Source organism: Toxotes jaculatrix, chromosome 16 (genome assembly GCF_017976425.1).
Source record: "Toxotes jaculatrix isolate fToxJac2 chromosome 16, fToxJac2.pri, whole genome shotgun sequence".
NCBI lineage: Eukaryota > Metazoa > Chordata > Actinopteri > Toxotidae > Toxotes > Toxotes jaculatrix.
The window spans coordinates 23,085,782-23,111,182 of NC_054409.1; the positions used below are offsets into that span (position 1 = coordinate 23,085,782).

The following is a 25,401-nucleotide window of genomic DNA, read 5'->3' on the forward strand; positions in this document are numbered from 1 at the left end:
GCTTGGACACAGGTACAGAATAAACATGTGGGCAGATCGGGGGTGATGTCATTGCCACAAGAAGATGGGCAGAACATTTCTGTGCTTAACACAGAAACACCAAACACAACATCTGCTTCAGAGGTTCAACCACAAAGCCACACCGCTGGCAGGACGTACGGGAAAGTGGCCCCCGGAGGTGGAGGAGGGATAAGACGGCAGTGATGGAGGATGAAAGGAGGAACACAGGGAACACATGATGGCAGAAATCCTCACGGGGTGTAAGGATGGGGGGAAAGGATGGGGGGAAAAGAGTGAAGGAGCAACAGACAAACAGGGAGCAGCTGCCAAACTGCGGTAATCAGGAGACGGGAAAGACGAATGGATCTGTTCCTTTACTTGGGGAAATAATGAAGCACTTACAATAAATCACCCTACAAAATATACGGTGGTGGCTTTTAGTGTAACCAAGGACTTTGGATGGGTTAGTACTGTATCTAACAATAACTACAGCCCAAAGGTCTGCAGAAATCATGACAGAATTAAACATAGAAGGACTCTTAGCTAAAAATAATGAGAAATACGACCGTTTCACCAGCTTAATATCAAGGCTGTGAAAAGAGAGGAAGTCTTCACAAATATCCAAGTAATGATGCCTAGGAGGTATTCACACAGGCATTAAGACAACCATGGGACACACATTAAAACACTTTGAGCCATGGGAATCCCCTTTCAAAAGGCCCTGAACTCAAGTCCTTACTAGATGTCAGAAAGTAGAAGAGTATTTCTTCGGTATTTGTTATTCAATCAAAGCTTTAAATTTCCCAAAGAAGGAATCTGACATGAAAACCAACATGTTCAACATATTCTCAAGTCTAAGGTGCAGACATTTGTGGAAAAATATGGGAATCAAAATAATTCCTGAATAAATCTTCAGATGCTCATGCACGCCAGAGGGTAACAGGGGACTTAGCACAGACCAGTTTTACCAGTATGAACTTAACTAACAGCTGGCAAGAACGAAGGAGTGAATGAGGTTATTCAACAATCAAAGAGGTTTCTGAAAAGTGGCCAGTGGCTTTCGCTGTGGAAAAAATGGACAAGAAAGAAAGAAAACAAAAATCTTTTTCAAGCTTCTACAACTGAACTACTCTTGGTTCCCCCTGGGCCACTATCCAGCTTTCATGTCAACAAACTCACAATCTGGAGTTCAAGCCCTCTCAAGTGCCAATCTGTTTCAGTAGCCTCTTACGAACTGTGACCTGCACAATCCACTGCTGCTTCTTCTCAGAGCAAAACGCTGAACTGAGCAACTATTAGAGCTCCGGCGATCAGACCATGTTAAGAGTGTGAAGCTGCAGGTAGCAGATGGCTGCGGTGCTTTAAAGTGAACACCAGATGGCGCCAACAAGCCCTCCCCTGTAGTACACTACACCGTGAAACTGCTTTTAGACACAACCTCTGGACATTCTTGTATATAACTAAAAAAAAAACCTCATAATTTAGCTATTGATTATTTTTGAGTGAAGTGAAAAATTACATGGTTTTTGTTACAGAAGTTTTGAACCGTTTTGGCTGATGAAGCCCTTTCAAACTCTTTGTCTAATGTCAGCCATGCATGTTGGTTCTGTTGGAAATCACAAACAGAAAAGAAGCCAGATTACTGTGCCAGTTCAAGAGCTTGAAGATGCTTAAAGCTACAGTTTGACATTTTGGTTTTGACAGCCACCGTGGCTCTGTTCAATCGTCCACTTAACACCTCTGCAGTTCACAGACCCTTTTGTTGATCTGCACAAAAACCATGGACAAACATCAAGTTGTGGTTCTACGGAGGCTCACCGGCAGACAGCTTCAGGCTCAAAGTAGCGTGAGTGGCGTCCATCAATGACTATAATCTCATGGTGCTTGTCCAGGAAACACTCAACGGCAGACTCGGGCGTCCGTGCGATGTTACACCTGAACCCAGCGCGGTCACAGGCCCACCAGAAGGCATCGCTTTGGCTGTCCTCCTTGGCGAACACCAGCAGGACCTGAGGAGACAGAGGGGAATGGACGCCTGGGTGAGATGGGGATGCTACTACTGTGATAATTATAGAATATCCATGTTAGTCGGTCCACACTGAATTTACTACTTATACAGGACATTCTCCAGAGCTGCAGACCTCAGCTGTAACAAAGAGTACTGACACCAAGGTTAAAGCACGACCAAGGTTACTGACATTTATGAGGCTGAAAAGTAACTGGTGCAACTGCTAAAGCTCCTTTAAGACCTAGAAAATCTAAATTTGTGATTAGAATGAGCTCATTGCCAAAACCTTCCAAAGTGACAGCAGCTCTGAGTTATTTAACCCTTTAACAACCACCTTTCTTTTGAGGGTGGACTATTTTGGATTGTTAGAACCTTTTCAGTAATTTTGGATGTAAAGTTTTCAAGGATTTATTACATTGGTGACCCGCCAGCCTGCTTTGAATGTCGGGAGACAAATCCTGTGGAGTCTGAGGTTTTTTTTTAAATATGAGACTTATGTCAGCTCAGATCAGCTCCCTCCACAACCCTCAAGGATAAGCGGGTATAGCTAAGGGATGGGCTTTATATCCATTATAGTTAACACACACACACACACACACACACACACACATATATATATACACATTTACATATACATATATAATTTTTTTTCCTTGAAAATAAGCACAGTGAGAAAATAGACTTTCAGAGTTCCAGAGAGTGGTAAGTTTAACCGAATCAAAACAAACAAACAAAAACAAACACAATTTTGTGTAGTTATTATTTTCACCTCATTCACTTCAGTTACAAAGTGTAGTGACGTCTAGAAAGTCAAAAACAGAAAAAAACAAGTGATGGCTAAAGTTTTGGTTTTCTGTCTCAGCCCTGCTGCTCTCTCTGTGTGAAGTTTCATGTTCTCTCCAACTATATGCGGGTTTCCTGCCTCAGTCCCAAGACACGCACATCTCAGGAGGATTGAAGACTTCAGCATGAACTGTCCATAACTGTGTTCATCTGTTTGCTTGTTTACCCTGTGATAAGTAGGCAACCTGTGCGAGGCACAGGCTGTGCCTTTCATTCACTGCATGCTGGGATAGACTCCAGCCTCCTCCATGATCCTGAACAGGCGCGTTTACCACGGATGGATGGCACGGCTAAACAGACATCATGTAAACGTCATGCTCATGTCTTCCACCAGCTGAATTTGTCCTTCAGCGTTTAACCGAGAAGCACATAATCACAAATGAATTCTGTATTTCACCAACACCAACAGACCCCGAAGCCTGCAGAGCACGGACTCGTGTTTTTGATCGCACACTGCGTTTTGACCACGAGCACACCAGCCACCTTTGGTACAGTGGTGAGGAAACACAGCACGCACCGTAAGAGACACATACAGTAGAGACACACATGCTCTCACGCACACAAAGGCAGCTGGTCTGCAGCCAGAACCAACAGCACTCAGCTCTGCCTCGCAGCAGCATCACCTCCTGACTCCCTCTAAGGACAACAAAGGATAGAGTGACAGAGGGAGAGCATGGAGGTGCAGCAGAGAGGGTTGGAGAAGAGAAAGGGAGAGCGGATGAAAAAAGGAGAAGAGAGCTAAAGTCATGACTCCCCGCACTTCCTGTACAATTTTTAAAATCAGGAAGAGTAGTAGGATATCTAGCCCTTCACACCTGGAGACGGGGCAGACTGAAAGTGGAACAGGTGAGAATGGCAGGGAGAAGAAGATGTAAAAGAAGAGGAGGAGGAGGACAGAGGGGGAAAATGAGCTAGTATTGGTGAGTGCCTGTGAAAGGTCCACAGTCTTTGATCCTGTGCTGGCTTGTGTAACCATGGCACTGCTTTGTGTAACCATGGTGCTAGCATGTGAAATTCCACACACAGAGTACCCAGTCAACCCTGGGACAACGCCGACCGCACTCATCTCTGACCTGCCACCCAAATATGTCACCAGCGACGAGCCTGGTAGGAGGCGCCGTTGGTCTTAATACCCCCATCTGATGTACACCAAGTCTAACACGTTTAAACACATGGCTGCACTCCATCACGCCTGTCTCGGACACACACACACACACTTCCTCGCATGTAACTCACTATTAATTGTACACAAATGAACTTATGTTTCCACAATTACCTGGTTACAGCATCATTAAAGTAAATATATATTTTTAATTCGAACATATTTGGCGACACAAACGACACAGTCACTTATCGGCTTCATGGTTTGTATGAAAACACGGTACAGTTTGTGCTCGGTTGTCACGGAGGCTTATCCCTGACTTCTGCTGCGAGCTGACTCACATTTTCAGAGTTCAGAGGTTAATCCGCCATGTTTGCACACCCAGGCCAGATGCCTTCTAACGCTGGGAGTCTCCCAAACACAGAGAGGTGTCACTGGGCTAACTAGCACTTTATCTGTGTGGGAGTGTAACACAGGCTGAGCATATCAGAGATAATATATGAAGATAAAAGAGGCCCACTGAGGTCCTGTGTTTTTTTTTCCATTCTTTTTTTTTTGTATTTAAGTTTTTATGTCTATAAAAAATATTAATAAAACATAAAATATGAGCTCATTCTCCTGTGTAGTCACAGTGACCTTTGACCACCAAATTCTAATCAGTTCATCCTTGAATCCCAGTGAACATTTGTGCCAAATCTGAACGAATTCCTTCACAGCGTTCCTGAGATATCGTGTTTAGGAGAATGGGACGGACAGACGGACAGAACCTAAAGACACAGTGCCTCCAGACACAGCTGTCACCGGCACGGGGTTCATAAAAACTACTATGAAAACAATCATCAAAACTTTTGCCAATTAATTTTCTGTCATTCTGTTGAAGGTCATGTCATGTCATCATCTGCCGCTTATTTGGGTCCAGGCCCAGGTCGCGGGGGCAGCCCGCCCATTTCACAATGCACCGAAGGCCTATGGCACCTCCACAGGTGGTGAGCCCATGGAAGGTGGTGCCACCCGGAGTGGGATTCAAACCCACGACCCTGAAAGGTTAAGTCTCATGCTCTACCAACTGAGCTAACCAGGCAGCCTTCTGCTGAAGGCTTTCTTTTAAATGATGATCTCATTCATGTTGGAGTGGGAACTAAAAAAAGTAGCAGGAAGAAAAAAATTGATTTTTCAACTAGATGCACATGCCACAGGAACGTGGATGGGAAACGTGCTGCTTTACCGTCACTTATCGTGTAGCGAGTGAAACACATGAATCATTAGATAAGCTGCAGGAGGGGGTATCTGGAGAGGCTGAAGCTCTCCAGGGCCGTGAGCCAGTCAACAGTAAATGTTGTGGAAAACTAACAACATATAGCTCTCTCCTGCAGAGCATTTTATCTCTCTCTTTTCATCTCTCCGTTCCTGTGGAAGGAGTGAGGCGGGAGAGGGTCAGGTTAGGTCATGGATCCAGAAGAAGGCTGGAGGTACAACTTTAGTGTGCTGCTTCGGGAGAGCAGTTTAAGGGTTTTATGGGGCATGAGACGAGGTCTTACAAGGCTTTTTAATAAAGCCCCTGGTCCCTCCACCTGCCCGCGCGCTGCCAGAGATTCCTGGTGCGATGTTATTTGGCATGGTGAACAAGGAGGAGGAGGAGGGGGCTGAAGGGATAGAGCAGGATACTGTAGCTCAGCATGAACATGAGTGGCATGCCAGGCCTCTCACATCACTGCAGTGGAGTGGGAACCGAGCTGAACTCAGAAACCGCTGGAGATCGGTCAAACCAGCAGAGCTCAAACCGAAGCAAATTAAATCAAAGCAATAAACAAGCACCTAATAAAGTGGCTGATTCCTGACGTAGGAACGGCCAGAACACAGGAACGCTTCATGGTACCTGCATCTCAACTAGCTGATAACCTCCAGGAGATCTTACTTTCTTTGTTACATAAGGGCAAATCTGACTAGCACCCGTTCTAATCCCCTAACCAGAGGAGGATGAGCACAGACAATCCCTGACTCAACTCAACCTAACCTTGCAATATTTCACAGTTCTCGACGGTCAAGATGAGATTCCAGCAGGATCGACACCGGAGGAGGACTGACGAGGTGTCTGCAGGCCGTTTGAGGCGAACACTTAACCTTCACACAAACTCAGCATCCTCTCTGAGCCATGAATGTACCGTACAGTTAATGACAGTAAGCTCAGCAAATAGGTCATAAAGTGCAATATGGTTTTCAGGACTGATTCCGGAGCAAAATCCAGATCCATCCAGAAATGTAAAGAGGAACTTTTGTACTAAAAAAAACCCAAAAACAACAACAACTCTGATTTGACTAACTCAAATCAGAGTTACTAACCCGTTTCAGATCAACTTTTTAAAGCATTTTTACAGAGAACGAGGGCTGTGGGTTTTATCCCCCCATCACTTATACTGACATCACATAAGGATGGATCCCTAATGGCCAGTGTGAACAGGAGGAACGATTACAGCAAACACATCCTGCTTCACTGTACATGTGAGCACCAGACTACTGTTTTAAGACACATTTGAAAAAATGTCCTTTAAGATTATATTGGTAAATTATGTAAAATCCTCCTGTGATAGAAGACGGGAGTTAAAAGATATTCACTTATTTACTTCACTGAGCAAAAACAACCTCAGACAGCCGACTGTGTTTACCACTAATAAGTTGATGTAACTTGATGTAACAGCAAAATCCCAGCATGACCCGAACATAGCACAAGAATAAACGTCTATTAGTGACAGCTCCCTGGTTTAAATGGCATGACTGGAGACTGGGTTGTAAGTGCGTTCATTAGGTTGTATGTAGTGTTTCTTACAACAAGTTAGTGACAGTGGGTTGAGAGTATTATTGACTTCAGCTCGGAAAACAACACAAAAACAATTAGAACAGCAATAACTGACAATACTGAATAATAATAAATAATCATTTCAACTGAGAAATCCTATTTTCTAACCCACATTTTCTATTTTAGTTTTCAATTGTTTTGTAAAAGCAAAATTAAATCATTTACATCAGATTGATGGACTGTCTCCTGTTCAAAATTAAATCTGTTATCATCAAACATCATCCTTCAAACACTGGGAGTAAAATGATTCCAGATGTTCTACAGTCTGTGTTACTCTTACCTGAATTGGCTCTTGAGTCAGTCTCATAGGTCCCACACATTCTTCTGTAGCTGAAACCTGCAGGCAACAGATGAGAATGTGTAAATAACCATGACAAATGTAAAACAAACACAAAACACACAACAACAACAAAAAGCTGAACTCTTCTTACCATTTTACCATTGATGTCCAGGAGCATACTGGCATATTGCTTTTCCTTGCACGATCTGTCTGTCCCTGTTGCACTTCACACACTTAAATCTTCCTTCTCACCTCACCTACTTTCAGTTCAGACTTCATAGGGAAATAAGACAAGTACTTCCTCTTCTAAAGGCAGATGTCTGGGGTAAAACAGCAACAGCCTCCTAAAACAAGTATCCGTACATGTGGATTCTTTACTACAGATTCCACGCTCACCTCTCCTACTCTGTGGACGTGGATATTTACATGCAGTATTAGCGCCCAGAATGGAGCTGTCCGCTGCAAACCCTCTTTAGAAGGTATTAGCAGCCAGCCACAGATTGAACCCACAGGTTTACTTGCATAATCCTGCTGCAGGAGCGCTGCACACTGTGCTGTATATATGTGTGTGTGTTTTTTTTTTTACAGCTTGTCCAGGCAGATTCAACAGGCTCCTTAACCACATGCGTCATTCTGGGGTGAATAAGCAACTCAGCTACATGTGCTTCCTTTGAGCATATGCATGCACACACATGCTTTCACCACACTTGAAACACAATGAATCAGCTGTGTACCATAACATACTGAATCACAGCGGACGCCACATCGGCGCTGTATCATGCACCGGGAATTAACCATCAATTACACAGTTATTTTTGAGCAAATTCTGTGTTGGTGAGTCACTTTTTCTCATTGTTAGAATATGTCTGCAGTTTCTGCTGGTAACATATTTATAAACACACACACACTCATAACCCGCAGGACAATCCTCTGGATTAAGGTCTGAAGAAAAATATCTGAGATGTCCAGAAAAAAGAGAAGAGAGAGATGAAGAAAGACTCGGAGGGGGATTTCAGTTAATGCTACCAGGGACACCAGCTGCGTAATAACGCATGCAACGCACAAACTCCTCTCACAGTCGCACAGAAGCTGCATGACCTCAGCAGTGAGGTGCACAGGAGCTGGTGACTCAGCCACTCATCATTACAGTAGTACTTGTCAGTGGTAATTAGGCTTAAAGGTGGACATACCTCAACCCACATCTAGTCTCAACTACCAACCGCTAACTAACCGCCAACGTCATCAAGGGCCTTTGGGTGCAGCACGAGAAACCACAAAAGCCCACTACGCGTGTTGCTTCATGTGTGCTTCATCAGCATCTGTGCTCAAAGACAAAACGTGCTATAAATAAAGTTGGTGCTTAACATAGAAAGACCTCTGAGAATAACATTCCCAGTAATAATGTATTTTTTATCTCCTGTGCAGTGATGTTTTTTTTTTTTTTTTGTCTGCAAATCCAAATCAAAGACAGGTCTGCCATAAACAAAACACATCATGTGCTCACGTCTCTCTGCCGCAGCATGTGAGTGTAACAGGAAGCAGGTGTGTGTGTGTGTGTGTGTGTGTGTCATGTTTGAGATGCTGTTAATGCAAATAAAACACTTCCCAGGGCTGCTACACATTAAAAATCCTCAAATGAAGCGCATGGTTATGTCTTCTACTAGATTTGTATCAAAGACCTGAAGCTGAGCTAGATCTTCATGTGGAGACTGTCCTCACAAGCAAAAGGACAGCTGTTATTTCACCAAATACCTAAAAACGAATCTGTTCAGAGGACAAAACCCTCTTAATGGCTGTGTGTGTTGTGGACCTACAGTGGTGTGACATTGTTCTAGAGCCAAAAATCCTGCAGAGGGAGGCCGTCAGGGTGGTCGGATGGGTCAGCAAAATGTCAGACTTTGACACAGGAGATCATTCCCTGACCTTAACCAAGTATTTTAACCCAAACAAAGTTGTTTTTGTAAACCTCGCCTAACCTTAACCATAGAAGTGTAAGATCAGAAGAGGATTTTATTTTTGAAACAAAGATGCGGGGAACTGACAAAAGACGTGGTCCTACTGATTGTCTGACGTCAGATCAAGAAACGCTTTCACAAACGCTGAAGAAGCCAAATCATAAAGTGAATCTATCTAAAGGTTTTCTGTTGACGTCAGCACACTTGAGGGATTGTGTTGTCAAAGTCATGTGGACCTCACATCACAGTTGTTTGTTTTTAGGAACAAAGAGATTTTTGGAGAGCTCGGCAGCACTCACTTCCACGTCATCGGTGATGGTGGTAGGGTCAAACAGGGTAAAGAAATGAGGTCAATCAAGGACGAGAAGACTGACAGAGATTCATCTGATCAGTCAGGAGTATCTGGTGGATCAGTGCTGAAGGCATGAGACTGAGGGGATGATCACTTTTGGGTGGGTCAGTGGCAATTAACAAGCACAGTCTCCAAATATATCGGCGCGGTTTGAGGGTTGGCTTCATGAGAAAATGAGTAATTCTGTTTTACTTGAGAACAACGCATCCAGACGTGAAACAGAACAGGAAGGAAGGCGGTAGAAACGGGGACAGCTCGGTACTGAGAGAACAGTTTGGAGAGAGATCAGTCAGTGGAGTTCGAAGATGATGGAGGAAGTGTTGGGGGAAGTTGTCATAGGATAAAACCCTTATGGAAAGACAGGAGGGGGAAGAAAGTGAAGGCATATTTAGGACACAGTACACACACAGGAACCTCTGAGAGGTGGAAGAAGCAGGATGGACGGATGTGGAAAAGAAGGAGAACGTAAACATAATACAAAAAAGGAACATAAATAATAAGCTAATCAACTAGAAACTGAAGTATATTTTGGCACTATTAAAAACACACAGAATCAGCTGTTAGTCTGTTTTATTTACCCACAGACACAGGAAACAATCACAGGATTACTCAGGTATTGAAGAAAACTTAAAAACATGATCATCCTCGGGCACATTCTGAGTTCTTCTCTGGAGCGCCTTCTTTTCTGTGAGAAGTGTAAGTCATCCAAAATCTAAAAAAAAAAGTCTGTGCCGGTGAGACAAACCACAACAACTAACTTTTTGTTTTTCAGACCACCACCTGCCACTTTCAACTCAAGCAGCATCTATGCCACACACTTCTCCCTCCACAACCAGATCTTGAACTATCCTCCCCCCCTCCGAGCGAGGCACGGCTCACTGTTTGAAAACCTCCGACTTCAGACCCTCAACTAATTGCTAACTCTCTAAAGCCTCTCTTGCAGTGGAGCCGCCTTCCTCTTGGAGTCATTTCAGCTAATTCTATTGTTGTACCTTTCAAAGCACTTTGTAATGTTAGCTTTGAAAGGTACTGTATAAATAAACCCTTACTTACTTTCTTACTGGGGCCCAGGTACATCATATCATTGCGTACACTGTATACACGCTGTTAGGACACAGATTAAACATTGCTTTCATTGTGGAGGCCTGCTCTACCATTTCATTGCACATATAACGGTGCAGTTTATTCTTTAGAATGCAATAAACCTAACAAAGTTACGGTGCGTTTAATGCACTCTTTTGAAGGTGTTTTCACTGTTTACAACGACTGTAGATTATAAAGATTACAAGCCTGTTTACATTACAGCCGGAGGAACAGAAAGAGTTGTTTACACTTACAGGCCAATGTCTAATCATTTTGAGTAAGTGACAAAGAGGGGTGTATTTCTCATCAAGACCTGACCTTGTGTGTGGCTCTTACTTTGAAACTCAGCAGACTGTTTAGGAATCAGAAGTGATACAGCCTGACGTTCCCGTGGCCTTCAGAGCAGAGATGAATCTTCTTCTGATCCTACGCATCATGTCACTTTCATCAGTATCTGAACCGACGGCGGAGTGTTATTTGATTTATTTTGGATACTGCCAGATAAATACCAAGCAGTCTCCTTTCATCGTGTTATATTACTCATCATTGTTAACCGCAGGCCTTGGTGTTTACGTGAATCACAGTCCTTGCAACAAGGCCTCGGCTTATCTGCAGTGCAGGTGGCCTTCTGTAGAGCCGAGATGGACTTGAGGTCAGACCCAGTCTGCACACTGCTGCAGTTATCATCTTTCCTATCCTTTAGACATGATAAGCTCTCACTGATCAACTGATATTTTGACGTGGGTTCACTTTGTCACGTGAGCAGGCTTCTTGACTGCAACCTTCAGATTTGATGATCAGGCTACCAATAATAGCACGCTGCAGAGGACGTTGCTGTACATAGCTAACGTTACGGCAACCGCTGATTAAATCCTCCTTTTTTTTAAACGTTCACTATTGAAAATAAAAGTTTCTTGTGCAGTTGAGCTCCTATTCTAACACTGTTCGCTCTGCTTTACTGGACATTACTGTACTTAGCCTGGTGACCCATCAAAAGCAAATGGCCCTCTCTGAACTCGATATAAACAACAGTACAGGTATTAGGTTCAAAAATCTCGTCCAGAGTAAGCTGGGATACACTGGCATGGAAAACAAAACAGTACTGTTAAGAGACATGCTTTCACTCGCTCACCCATGAATCCTGTTTGAATGAGTATCCAGGCGAATCCTGGTAAAGATTCTGCCTGATTACTCCAATATTTATTTATCCAGTTTGTTAGTGGTTGCTATTCCCCAGTTGCCTTGCATGAATCTGGTTTGGAATCCCCCCCCCAGAATTCTGCAGCATCTGAATTAGTCTCACGTAGGCTGAAATCTCAGTCAGGACAGAACAGTACATGCAGTTCAAAATCAAAATTTCAAAATCAAATCCACAGTTTGAAATGCAAAAGTCTCTTGTCCTCAAACCCATCAAGCTCCACCGTCCTGGACACTACACTCATTATTATGTGCTTCATTTAAAAACTACCAAAAAAAAAAAAGCGCATGGAGACGTGACTGTGCATAATAAAAACTCTGACTGTGCTCCACTGAGATAACACGCATGTAAACACACACACCTACGGGAACTCTGCGTGTAAACAGCTGTCCCAGTCCAACCAGCCAAACTATTTTCCACTTCACGGCCTGGAAGACATTCCTGCTCTCACACACTCCTTCTTCCACCCGAGCTCCGACTGCAGCTACGTTAAGTCGACTAAATCTCAAGACACCATTTAAAAAAAACGACGTGCATCCCTACAGGTCAAGATCTGTGTCCACACAGCGGTCTCATGTCCCATTTAAAAACTCCACTGTGTCCTCCATAGCCACTGATCACACACAGATCTTAATAAGCAACACAATGTTGACTGGACAGTAGCTCAGATGTTCAGTGCTCACTGGTTTAACTGGTGTTTCTGAGCTTGTGCTAATGATCAAACTGCTGTTTTATGGTCATTGTGTTTTCCAACAACTCAAACAGAGATCAATGGGGACAATAGCTGTGTAGCTAGGTGAAGCTAGGTAGGTAAAAACAGTAGCTGATACAAAGGTACTCAGTTCCATCTGCAAAAACAAGCAATTTGATGAGGTCACAAAGAAAAACTTACATGCAAACTCCATCGATTTACAGTCAGCAAGAAGAGACGATCTGCTTTTAATCACAGACAGATTCTACAGCAGGCCGCAACCAACAAAAGCCAGAGCAGGGCCTGAGCTAGGCCTTTTATCAGATCAGGTGTGCCTGGTTAGGTTGAGGTGAAGCCCCGCCCACCTCTGACTGGGGTGGGCTTCAGGGTCTTTCAAACAGTGGCATTTAAAATAATGCTCACACAGAAGAGGCAACAGAAAGCTGCCTTCCTTACATTACACCTTATTACACAGGCTTTGTGTCCACTCAAAGCACCTGCTTTTTTTTCTAAATGTATTTTTCAAGAATCTACATTTTTTTTCTTCAGGAGTTTCTTAGACAAAATCTCCAACCAGACTTTTTTTAAACTAATGTTTCTTCTTATTGTGACATTGGTCTTTTCGTGCTGCTATTTGTTGCCGACCTGTTTTCTCCTGTCACCTCTCCTGCATACTTATACTCTAATTTTGTAATTTTGTTTGCAAAGATAAACAAATAAAGAAAAGACCTTAAAGATATTTTTCAGGTTTGAGGGACTGTGTTCATTAGATTATTTCGGGACCTGCATTGCTGTTGTTCACTGAACTTTTGTACATCTAAACGCGAGGTGGTGGCAACAATGCTGAGAAACTGCTAATTCATGCTCTCCTCTGTATATTCTTATAAGTCAGTGACTGTTTAAGAGGCCCTGGGGGGATGTCTGTACAGGCCACCAGCATCAGCTCCTTCACATGTGACTGCTCAAACCCCTGCCGTACTGACCAGAGGGGTAAACAAATGACTTGTGTATATAAACATGCACACACACATATGCATGCACACACGCACACACACATATGCATGCACACACACACACACACACACACGAACACACATGGGAGCGTGATCAACACCATGGCAGATTATCAAGATCCTGCAGGGAAAGGCAGATGGTTTTAATAATAAATGGTATCATTGATCCTCTCTCAGTCCTCAGAGACAGAGGGGAACTGAGGGAGAGCAAAGGAACAGCTGACAAACCAACACGCACACTATCTGTGCCACCCTGAACTCATGACACAAATCTATAAAAGGTAGGAAAACGCTGGACCTAAATATTATTAAGCTGCTGCAACGTGTTCTATGATTTCAGCTGCTGATGAGAAGCATCCTGTGAGGATGACTAAATATTTTCATTCAGTCCAGTGACTCACACCATGCCAATTTCCCTCCATACTAGGACCAGACAAGACAAGTATGTGTAACACATTAATGAAAAGTGAGGATTAAGGAGCGTGAGACTCTGTAAGCCTCTATAAAGGCTAAAAGCTCAGACCAGAATTATATTAATCACACTATCCACACACATCAAATTACACCAGCTTTTAAACCAAAGGTCCAAATGTACAGTTTCCCAAAATAAAATGGTTCTAAAAAAAAGGTTGTAATTGTAAGATGTGTCTGTTTTATTTTGTAAAGTAGTTCAGATCTCATCTTGGCCTGAATGGGTTAATCTGTTCTGAGGGTCTGATGATACAATCATCTGCTACACTACTTCTTAACAAAACACAGCTATATCCTCTGGGGTTCGATCATAAATATAAGGAAGTATCTGTTCACATGCTCCCTCATGAGAGGGATCCATCCACAAGTAAAAAGCACACAATTAATGTGACAAGATGTGTACACAACTCCACAAGTTTAGAGACTTCCCAAACACTGAGCGAGGACTGCTAAGCTGGACTGTACCACTCACAGTTTTAACTCTGATTTTATGTCTTAACTTAATGTCTAACTTCTTAAAACTATTACATAACAACAGAGCTGATTCTTGTGTGTCAAAGTTCATTCTTGACCTTTTCTTGACAAAAGAAGATCTTAACTTCAGGGTCCACGTATTAGCTTTCTGCTGAAGTTTTCATTGTCATGGAGAAATCTCATGTGTCATCACAAACTCCACAAGTCCGCGGAGAAAGACCTTAATGTGGCTGAAAGCTCAGAAAAAGCAAGATTCTTTTCTTCAAACAAGTTGATTTTTTTTCTTCATAGCTTATTGAGATGACTTATAATTCATCTCCCATGATGGATGTAATGATTAGGCTAGGCTACACTGAACTTTACAATAGCTCTCAGTTTTAGCTGTGAAGCAAACTTTGGTGACACCACGTTAAAGCATAAGAATTATTCTTTATTTTAACAGCAGAGTTGTCCCGTGTGATTAAGGTCATTTAAGGGATGAACCCAAGTTGTAAAAACCCCTGATGATCCTTTGACTTCTGGCACTTTGAAGGCAAACTCTCTGTGCTTTGTTGATTAACAACTAACTGACTGGATGCACTTTTTTGCTCATTTGACAGCGTGTTCTGTTCGGGAACCTTTGCCTGGGGCCGCAGGGCCGTACTTAGAGATAATAAACAATAGTCCGTAAACAAACTTTTGTGATACGGTACAGATTATACACCATAGACTATACTGCCTCTGGGGAGAACAGAGAACAGTGAGACAAATGCAAAAAAAGGGATTTCAGGGACAACTGCATCTGTCTCTGAGGTGAATGGAGGAGGGAAGTGAAGGGAAGTAGCCTGGTGTGGTAAAAACTCCAGCAACACTTGTCAAAGTTTTGGCGGCTTATTTAGCCTTTACACACAGTATATAACAAGTAACATTTAATAAATGGTTTATAACACACTTCAATGTAGATTCAAGCATTTATCAATGTATTTGTCAACTCCACTATAACTATAACTATAACTATAACTCCACCTGTGGGCTCTGTGGTGTAAACTGTTAATCAATAACAACACAACAAAGAAAAACTCTAATAAAAGATGTCTTTACAGGAGAAGATATGATTGTTGACACACATAGTGTTATAAAGTGCTATAACTATTCACATAGGTGCTAAATACAGGTCCGAAGAGTCAGATTCTGAGTCTGAGAGCTCACCTGTTATTTATCACGGAGAAATATTAAAGCAGTGCAGCACCATGCACGTGTCAGATTTTCTACTAACACAACCACCGTCATGACACACAACACGCTGACTTATCACGGACCGATGGCTGGCTGCAGAGAGGGTCTGATAAAGACAGTGAATCAGAGGAGGCTGAATGGACTGTGCTGTGTGGTCACTACAGAATTTCATTTGACCGGCAGGCTTGGGCCTCATCAGACAACAAACAAACAAACACACACACACACACAAACACAAACAAACTAAAAGGCCTCCTCACGTGTGGTTTTCACTCACGACCCGGTGATGATGCGGAGCCTGTGCCAGTACACCGCGTTTGCTTCGTTTAAACTCGCCCTGCTGTACCGTACCTTGACGCTGGTGTGGCTGGTCTGCGTCTCGGCCTCGATGCGGATGTGTCCTCCGCTGTTCTCCTTGCGATCCCGGTACGAGTTGTTGCGCGAGTGCCGGCTCTGGTAGGTGATGACGGAGGGGATGGTCTCGGCCGCATCGGTCTTGATGAAGAGCCCGTGCAGCGTGGCCGCGGTGCCCTGAGAGATGGTGGTGGTCTGGTGGGGGGAGTTGGATTCGTCTGAGTCTCGGCAGTAGATCACCCCGCTCTGAGAGACGTGGATACTGGGAGCGCAGCCCATACCTCAGCGACGCGCCTCCGGAGTCAGATCCCTGATAATAAACACCGACACTTGGGTACCACCTTCCTGTCGTCCACAGCTGCCTGCACACAGGCTGCTGTTTTCTCCGGGCATCGGCTGCGGGCTCGAATCGCTCTCTCCTCCACACACCTCCGTTCGAGCACATTAAGGGAGGGAAACGTGAGGTGCAGATGACTGTTTAATTCATGCGTCCCGTGAATCCGGTTCCTCCTCAGCCTCCGCTATTGTAGGATCTCGGAATCTGACATCATGTTCAGGACAAAAGGTGTTTCAGGCTATAACCGAGAGCCCGCTGATGGCCTGCACCACCCGCTAGCGCATCTATGAAATGACCCGGGCTAATGAATAAAATGAATAAATGGACTAAACCACCTGGCTGCTCCTCATCACCTCTTGCTTCATATCCGGCTTTGTGTCTCCGCTCATCCTCTGGGACATGCTCGCATTTTAGGCCCGTGGAGAGCAACTGGCTTTATGAAATCTCTCCTGTGTCTCTACTTTAGTTATTCTGCTTGCAGATCATTGGCCACGGTCCATCTCCTCTCTCTCTCCTCTCTCTCTCTCCTCTCTCCCTCCCTCTCCCTCTCTCCCTCTCCCCCTCTCTCTCTCTTTACATCACACTGACATTAAATCACCTCTGTCTCTCCATCATGACCCTCTAATCTCCCCGGAGGCCAAACCCGGACTCCAGGGGTCTGTTAAGGTCCTCACTGCGCTGAATTAGACATGATGCTATCAAAGTAATGGAGGCTCGATGAAAAACCACTTAGTGCATAAACCACTTCCCACCTTCTCTCCTCTCTTATATATCATTTATGTTTCTTGATATAATCTGATGTGTCTTGAATTTGCCAAAACTGTGCAGCTGTCAGTGTGTTTTGATGTGAGGGGCCACAAAATTATTCAGGCTGACCTTTGACATCTGACCTTTGACCGAGCTGTTACAAAAGAGAGAACTCATCACCATGGTTGCAAATTAATAAAGATGAGGAGTGTTGCAACCCATGATTTTTAATATTGATAATTTACCGATTGATACATTGATTAATCCAACGATTATGTTCTCAATGAATCAGCAACACATTAGATTTATTAAATTTAGAAATGAGGCAATTAGTTGATTATTTAATTAACTGTCAGACATTTTGTCAAACAGAAGAAGAAGAAATGTGAGGCCGTCTGTCGCTTTGAGCTGTGAGAAATTGTAGATTTGATTATTTTTGCACTATTTTTGACATTTTATGGATAAAACTATGAATCAATTAATCAAAGAAAATGCTCAGCAGTTTATTAGATCATAAAAAATAGCTGTTTGTGCCAAGCCTACTTGGATTAATCCTTTAGCATTCTGTTTCTTTCATCGTCAAATCTACAACATACAGTCCTGGAACATAAATATCTCTTCTTTGAAATTGGAGGATTAACAATGTTTGGGTTGCCAGGTTGTGAAAATTCCCTTGGCCGGTGTGTATCCACCTCCAGGACAGAGCCAGACTGAGACTAGCATTTCCTTTGGTGTGGCACAGAAATCGGTGTCTCGCTCAGCTCTTTGCTGTGAGGCGCGCAGCCGTACAGACCACACAGCCGTTATGTCAGGCCATGAGGATTTCATTAACTCACTCAGGCAACAGTGACTGCTGAGGACCAAGTAGCCCACACATTAGTAATTCATGGGCTATTCCTTTTGTTAAACCTTCATTAGATGGACTTAACGTTGCTACGTGTGGTGGCCAATGACGTGGCGAGGCCTCAGTCTGTGGTGGCCATGGTAACCACCTGCCGCCATCACTCCAGCTTTATCTTGACCCTTTAACGTGGCTATAAAAAAATATTTTCACAGTAACAATGGAACACAAGATTTGACTCTCAACATAAACGCAGTTCATCTGTCAGGAAATTAAAGTACGTCCTCGAACACTCGCACTTTGTTTTCCACCCTGAAACAAGTTTAACGTGATGTGAACGAGCAGCCCAGGACTATCAGCATCACTTCATCCAGTTTAACCACACAACCATACAGCTCTGTTAGAGTTTATGGACTCTTCCCTGGACATCCCTTAGGACAGACACCTTAGAAGTAAGAGCTGGAAAAGAAGCTCTAATACTTTCTACAAGTCTGATGTACATTTTAAAGAGGAAAAGCAACATTAGAGGCCACACTGTTAAAGGAAAAACAATCCCTGCTCTTCTTTAAGAAGGTGGAAAGAAACTAAGTACATCTACTCTGACCCTGACTGGCATTTACATTGTTTGCTATTTTACACTTGTACTCCACTAAATGTTTTAGAGATTAAAGTACCTTCACTCCTCTACATTGATTTGACAGCCACAGTTATTGATTACTTCTTTAAACACTAAGATTTTCCATTCGTTCGCAGAATGTTTACTTCTGCTTTGTCAGTGCAGGAGTTTGACATTGCCTGTGTAGTTATTTGTGTCTGAGAACTGTGTGTACAACAGTGTCTCACTCAGCGTGCTCAGCTCCAGTAAATGATCTGCTGTTGAGACTGCAGACCGCCCCCTGGTGGCAGGCCTCACTCACTCTACACCCGAGTCAAACCAGCACATTCAGGCTAAAACACCCTCATCTGAGTCAAAGTTCACTATCACAGCTGTGCAGTCATTTCCACGTCTTTCTAAATATTTGAGGCCACAGCGCCCGTTTTCAGCTGGCAGCCCGGCAAACCACAAATGAATACCTGTCAGCAGCTGTAATCACGCAATAAGCTATATTAACCAACCTTTTTCGACACTGTTTAAACATCATACGAGTGAATAGACCTCTTCATTTAGATGAAGAAAACACATGCTTTTAGTTAAAGGTTTAGCTCTTCTGTGTTTTTACTTCTGTTGAGGTTTTTCTCAGTTAAAGAGCTGAAGGAGAAAAGCAGATCTGTTTCCAGCAGGTAAGACACAGGACAAAATAGATCTGCTGGAGGACAACTTTGTCCATAATTAATAATTTTCCATGACAGAACAACACTCTGCCTCGTCTGTTTACTTGAAAAGCCCATCACAGTTTTATTTTTATTTATTTGTTTCCTTTTGATTTGGCTCATTAATAATGTGATGAGTTACAGACATTCTGTGCAGCAGTGGTTCAGTTCTGTGTGCCTTAAACTAATTACTAACAAGAACTCATTTGATTTATTTTATTATTTTTGAAGAGACAAAACTTTAGTGCAGTAAGTTCCTTTAGTTCCTACCTTTCGTGGTCCATTGGGAAATAAAGCACGTTCCTCTGCTGATAGTCCACTCATGTCTTTAAGCCACGATGTTTTGTCCTTCAGTGTGAAATCAAAATAATAAGGGACTTCAGCGTCAGCCTGCAGTGTGTACAATACAAATACATATGTAATACAATAGCCTGTAACCGTGTTAATAGCTGCCGAGTAGCGTGGGGACCCACAGGTACCGAGTGGCGGTGAATAAGTTAGATGTCGGCCCCTGAACTTCATAACCTCCCTGGTTCAGGCTGCAGCGGCGGGCTCGGTGTCCGTGCGGCCCTAGTGTCCTCACAGTGCAGCTGCAACCGGAGATGAAAAGTGCGATTATTTTAACATGAGCTCAAATAACAACACGGTTTTTTAAAAAAAAAAAAAAAAGACTCAAATACAAGTAAAAGTCTTGAGTTTAAAATCTGAAATATGCAGAATAACATTTACTGAAGGATCTACAAACTTACAGTACAGTCCGGAGGCACTTTCAGGATTTCAGTGTTGTACTTTTAAGGCATTTACAGCTTTAGTCTTTAGTATGAACAGTCTTTGTTGCCGTATTCTAATGCTCCCTTTCTTTCAGGTTTTTCAGGTCTGACCTTCTCTTTTTAAATGTGGAAATTCATTTTCATTTTCACACCATTCCGTGGAGGTCAGAGGTCACGTTGCTGACCATCTCCACAGCGTGTGGTTCATTTTGTGACTCAGCAGCAGCAGATTCTCTGTGTGTTACACGCTGTTGGAAAACATCAGTACATCTAAAGGTGTATTTTGAAAAGTTTGACTCATTCTCGACCTGAGAAAGAACAGATGACAAAGCTCCACTCAAGGTCAAATTCCATCAAATTACTATTCATAGATGAAGCATGTCACCGCGCGGGCGGAGCTGCTTTGTGTTCACGAGAGGAACAGCTCTTTCATCATCATATTTTTTTTATTTAACGTCACAGTTTACTGTGAAATATGCAAAATTACTATAAAAACAACAACAAGGCATCGTGACTTTGCTGCAGTGCTGTGCAGAGAGCTCAGGGGATATAACATATTTACTTACTTTTGCTTTGTTTAATTTTCATTTGAATTTGATGTATGTGTTCTGGGTCTGATCATCAACAAAACGCTCAAGTGCTCAGTTTGAAAAAGAAGAAATGTGGCTCCAGTGCAGGCTCCTCACATGTCCAGCAGAGGGCAGGAGAGGTTCAGCAGGTGAGATCAGCCGTTCAGCTCCAGGCAGCCTGAGGATGGGTGGTTTTTATTTTTTTGGTTTTTTTTTTTTTTTTTTTTGGTTTTTTGTTTGTTTTTACAACTTGTCAGTGTTTTTTCTTCGTCTGTGTTGTATCAGAAACTGTTAAACACCGTGTGAAGAAACAGAGGAATAACAAACATGATATGTGGAAAAAAAAGAAAACAAATGATTCGTATCAGTCAGTGATCTTAGAACAGTGGGATGACAAATTTTCATATAGGAGACAATAATGTCAGCTGTGAATAACATCAGACAGCTGGGCTGTAAATCAAGTAAAAGTCTTCTCTGAGTTACAGACATACTTTTCGGTGAAGTGATGGTGTGACTCCTTCATATCAGTTGTTGTCTCTTTATCAGATATGCTGTATAAATGTGGTAAAAGAGACTTTCCTGGAAGATGCAGAGAAGCTAAAGATGCTGGATGCACCCTCATCCTGTTTACCAGGAAGCTGGATTTCATTCTCTTCTGCTCAACTTGCAAGATTGCGTAGCTTACTCTGTTATGACATAAGCAGGCCTTTGTTTCCCTAAATCTGAATTATGCATGGCTGAACTGAATCCGTCTTAGTCACACTCACACACACGTACATGCACACACACACACACACACGGTACAGACTGCTTATGTTACACTTTGATGCTCGAAGGAAGCTTTCACACTTGTTTGTGTGTGCATGTGTTCGTCCATATATGCACGTGTGCATACATACATGAGGCCACAGACCTTTCACTTGTCCATCAAAAAGCAGTCGTCCCTTTTCTTACAGAAAGTACTCAGCGCACCTGGGAGGAGAGGGATGAAATTACCACACAGAAAAAGAAAAAAGAAGAAAAGACATTTGTTTTCGCAGAGAAATCACAAACATGCAATTTGTCCTGATGAGAGTTAAACAGATTAAAGATCCATTTACGTTTGATGCAGTTGCCACAGACTGATAAACACATGGCGAACCCTCAGGGCGGGTTAGTACTGTGTGCACTGCACCTGATGGATACATGTCAACAGATAGCAGCAATACCATTATACTGCTGATACCTATAATGTTGATTATGATAATTAAGAATTGTGTTAGATAATTTATTGTAACTCATCGCCCATTAATTAATATAAATGGAATCTAGTCCATTATAAACTGATCCAAGATGATTAATTGATAATAAAACAATTCAGTCCATTAATTGCTCATTTTGTTCTGTAACATATTCTTGATTTTGGTTTCGGTTTCTCTTGCTTCACTGCACCTATGTGACATTCGATGTGTGAAATGGAAGCTTCAGTTTAAGATGATTTTTTTTTTTCACTTCCTGAGCAAAGAACCAAAAACCCATTCTCATCCAACAGGTAGGCAAAGATTGTTCCTGCAGGCCTCTGCACGTTTGGCCTGTCAGCGATGGAAGGCGATGGCACTGCGACTCACCGGTGAGCTCACTGAGATACGATCAAACCAGGACCCGCCCGCTGTCGTCTTACCTCTCCCACACTCTTCTATCAGCGTGAGCATCAAAATGTATTGACAGGAGCCTCTCAATAAGGTGTGACAGTTCATCGTGTGATAAGAAATGCAATTTTCTTATTAATGAAAATATGGAAACAGCTGGAAGACTGAAGATTTAAGTTTTCATTAACATGTAATTTCAGCAAAATGTGGGGGTTGTTTATCAGTGTCAGGGGGATACGAGGCAATCTCACAGTCAGATCACAGCATCGCAGCCACAGCGTTTGGCTCAGGACCCTGCAGGGCAGCATGTTCAGAATTTCCATGGGCCTGATGGTGAGATGCTGTTATCTGTTGTCTGCGTTTATTAGTTTCAATTTCAAAATACATTTTTGACAATAAAGAATTTTGGTTTGTGGTTTGTGTTATTTTTCGTCGTTTTGATGGGTTTTAGTCACGTCGAACAGAAAACATGTCAGTAACACAAAGCTCCAGGCTTTTACATTAACATTTTCACAATCAGAGGTCAGATGTCATGTGAACAGGTGGAGGGGGTGGGCAGATGGGTGGTGGTGGTGGTGGTGGAGGGGGGGGGGGGGTGCAGGCAGGGGAGGGGATGGATTTGAGATTTCCACTCAGTGTAACTGATGAATCAATATTAACTGAGGCAGTGTTGGTCTGTTGGTCAGTGCCCTGAAACGTAGCAGAGACATTCATGGTCCCCAGAGGGTGAATTCTAATGACTAAGTGTCTTTCCCTTAATTTTACATGTGGTGGTCCTGTTTGACAACGCTCTGGGTCACATCATTACAAAGAGCTGGAGAAAATGCAAGAAGGAAAAGATCTATTCTGTAATCTGAAGGTGCCTGATCGACTGCAGCCAAACGTGAGTAAGTGTAACTCATGCAGATGTGAATCCTTCCTCCAGCAACGGCAAAAAAAAAAAAAACAGATTCGAAAAATCTCATTTGCTAAAGTGGACATTAATTATGACAGAGTCCGCTCCGCTAAGAGATAATGTACATAGCTCCCAGAGAGGACACAATGGGAAGCATCTGATTTGATGGAGCCTAATGAAGCTTCATCACGGGAACTTAATGGCTTCTGCTATTCAGCCAGACCGTTCAGGGCTAAATGAAAAGCTACAGGATCTCAAGTGGCCGGCATCTTTGCAAATTCACTCAGAAACCAAATAAAAACTCCCTACGCACATTACATCAAGGAGGCCGGAAATAGTTTTAATGACTGTTCGACTGAAAGGTCTGTATGCAAATTTCAAAATAGCTCAGCTTGAACCAGGGAATATAAAGAAAAGTGTGTTGTGATTTAAAACACACTGAATGTTACGGATGTTTGACTGTGGTGTAGGAATCTTACCATAAAAGTGCTGCAACCAGGTTTCTCAAATACAGCAATTCATGGGTTTACCTTTGCGTTTTCATGTGTTTTCACTTTACGTGTCAGAAACACCTGAGATTAAACAAAGGTCACAACAACATGTCAAGGAACCACGGCATAGAGCTACAGTATGACCTTTTTTTTTCTATTATTTTCTGGCTGAAACATTTTCCAAATTCTAAATTAAATTATAAAAAATATCTCACCATGTTTCTTTTTTTGTGGCCAGTGAAAGACCAAAAGAAGGTTATATATATATAATATTAAGCATCAGTTTGAGGAAAAAACATTTAAATTAGGGTTCGTATTTAACAGTGACACTTGGGTTTTCACATTTGATGTAATCTTTCCAAAAGGAGCTGCAAGCAACTGAAGGAGTCATGAGCAGTTCACACTCTTTCATACCAAATTAAAAACTTTTTTAAGCCTTCTTTCAGATTTGCAATTTGCCTTCTAGGTATATACAAATATTTTAATGGATTTTTCAGGTTTCTATACACACACACACACACACACACACACACACACACACTGGGACACATGGCTTATCTCTGAGTCGCAAACATGTTTTTTTGTGCCACTCACCACCAAGAGTGTGGATTACACCAAGGCCCAATTTCTGCATTTGAATGGATTGACCTTTCCAGCAGCCCGAGGCACCTGCAGACCTCAGGGACGGAGCTCAGACAGGTGGAAGACGAGCACTGTGCGTCCTCGACTCTCGCAAAAGTCTGTGGATGCAACTTTAAACTTTTCAGCGATCAAGTACTTCGCTCATTTAATTTGAACGTTAATTGGTTTTTCATGCACAGAAACGAGCAAATTATGCTTCACACATGGTGTAGTTTTAAAAGAAGAACCAGATGTGTGACAGAAACACAATTACAGTATCATGCTTTGCATGATGAAGGAAATTACTCTTTATTGTGTCTGGTTCATAATCAACAGATGATTATGTTTGTCATGGAACTAGTTGAGCATTTTGGCGTAATTTGGATTTTGCAAACAGTTTATCGTTCACATTTCATGTTAACCTCTGCTGGAGACAATGCAAGACACCATTTTTCAGAGACAGCGTAGTGTTTGTTTGGGGTTTTGCTGAAAAAAAAGAAAAAAAAAAAAGAGCCAGACCACAGCGTTGAAGGCTCCGGGGTTTGTTAGGGCCACATCACACAAGGCGAGCGTGAAAAAAAGGCGTGTGTGAACGCCGTGTAAATCCCAGCAGGTTGCTGGATGTGAGCTGGATGTTGCTGTTGAGTGAATGGAAACCATCAGACAGTCCTCCTTTTTCCTCCTTTTTTCCTGAGGAAAGTGCGCCTCCATTCCACTGGTGCTGAGCATGTGAGTGTAGATGGAGAGGAATGACGATAAATTCCACCTTGACCTTTAACCCATCCGGTGAAAAAAGGGTTAGACGCCTTACTAATGTCAAACATGAGCAGTGAAACGATGTTCAGTCGATGATCTGTCAAACAAAACAGGACCAAAACAAAAAAAAGTGGCAGGTAAAAATCTAAATAATGTGTAGTGACATTCAAATAAGTTTCCATCATGGATCAGTTGTTTAATGATCAGCTCTGTGGAAGGACTGCTGCAGCCACCTGAGGCAGACCGAGGGCAGATGACCTCTGATTTACGTGCTGTGTGAGCGTCTTTTGGTATCAGCTGCCCATCTCTCTCTCTCTCCCCTCCCTCCCCCTTCCTCCCCCTCCCCCAGTCTTTATCGCTCAACTTGTCCATCCCTGCTCTCGTCAGAACCACGCAATTGGTCGGGTAAGGGAGGGGGGAGCAGTCCACGGTGGGTGACAGCGACCCTGACAGTTGGTCGTTACAGGATTTGGTCCTATAAAAAGCGGCGCTGGGCGCAGAGCAGCTCAGACTTTCTCCGCTCAGGTGCGCCTTCCAGACAG

General features: G+C 42.9%; 1 protein-coding gene and 1 non-coding gene across 4 annotated transcripts in view; both read right to left on the bottom strand.

The window, feature by feature from the left end:
- Positions 1–19,545, bottom strand: part of pde8b (phosphodiesterase 8B) — a 38,469-nt gene extending 18,924 nt beyond the window's left edge. The window contains exons 1-3 of one of the 3 annotated variants that reach the window (XM_041059200.1): positions 19,400–19,545; positions 7,088–7,144; positions 1,819–2,009 (exon numbers count right to left, since the gene is read on the bottom strand). In XM_041059200.1, the coding sequence (XP_040915134.1) occupies positions 1,819–2,009; positions 7,088–7,144; positions 19,400–19,453 (302 nt within the window). In that variant the 5' untranslated portion in view covers positions 19,454–19,545. Of the gene's footprint in view, positions 1–1,818; positions 2,010–7,087; positions 7,145–7,238; positions 7,307–15,890; positions 16,239–19,399 lie in introns of those variants that run through there. The other 2 variants (XM_041059199.1, XM_041059201.1) reach the window with 2 other exon arrangements.
- trnal-uaa lies at positions 4,962–5,034 on the bottom strand. Its single transcript has one exon. It is a non-coding gene; the product is annotated as a tRNA-Leu (tRNA).
- Positions 19,546–25,401: the final 5,856 nt, after the last annotated feature.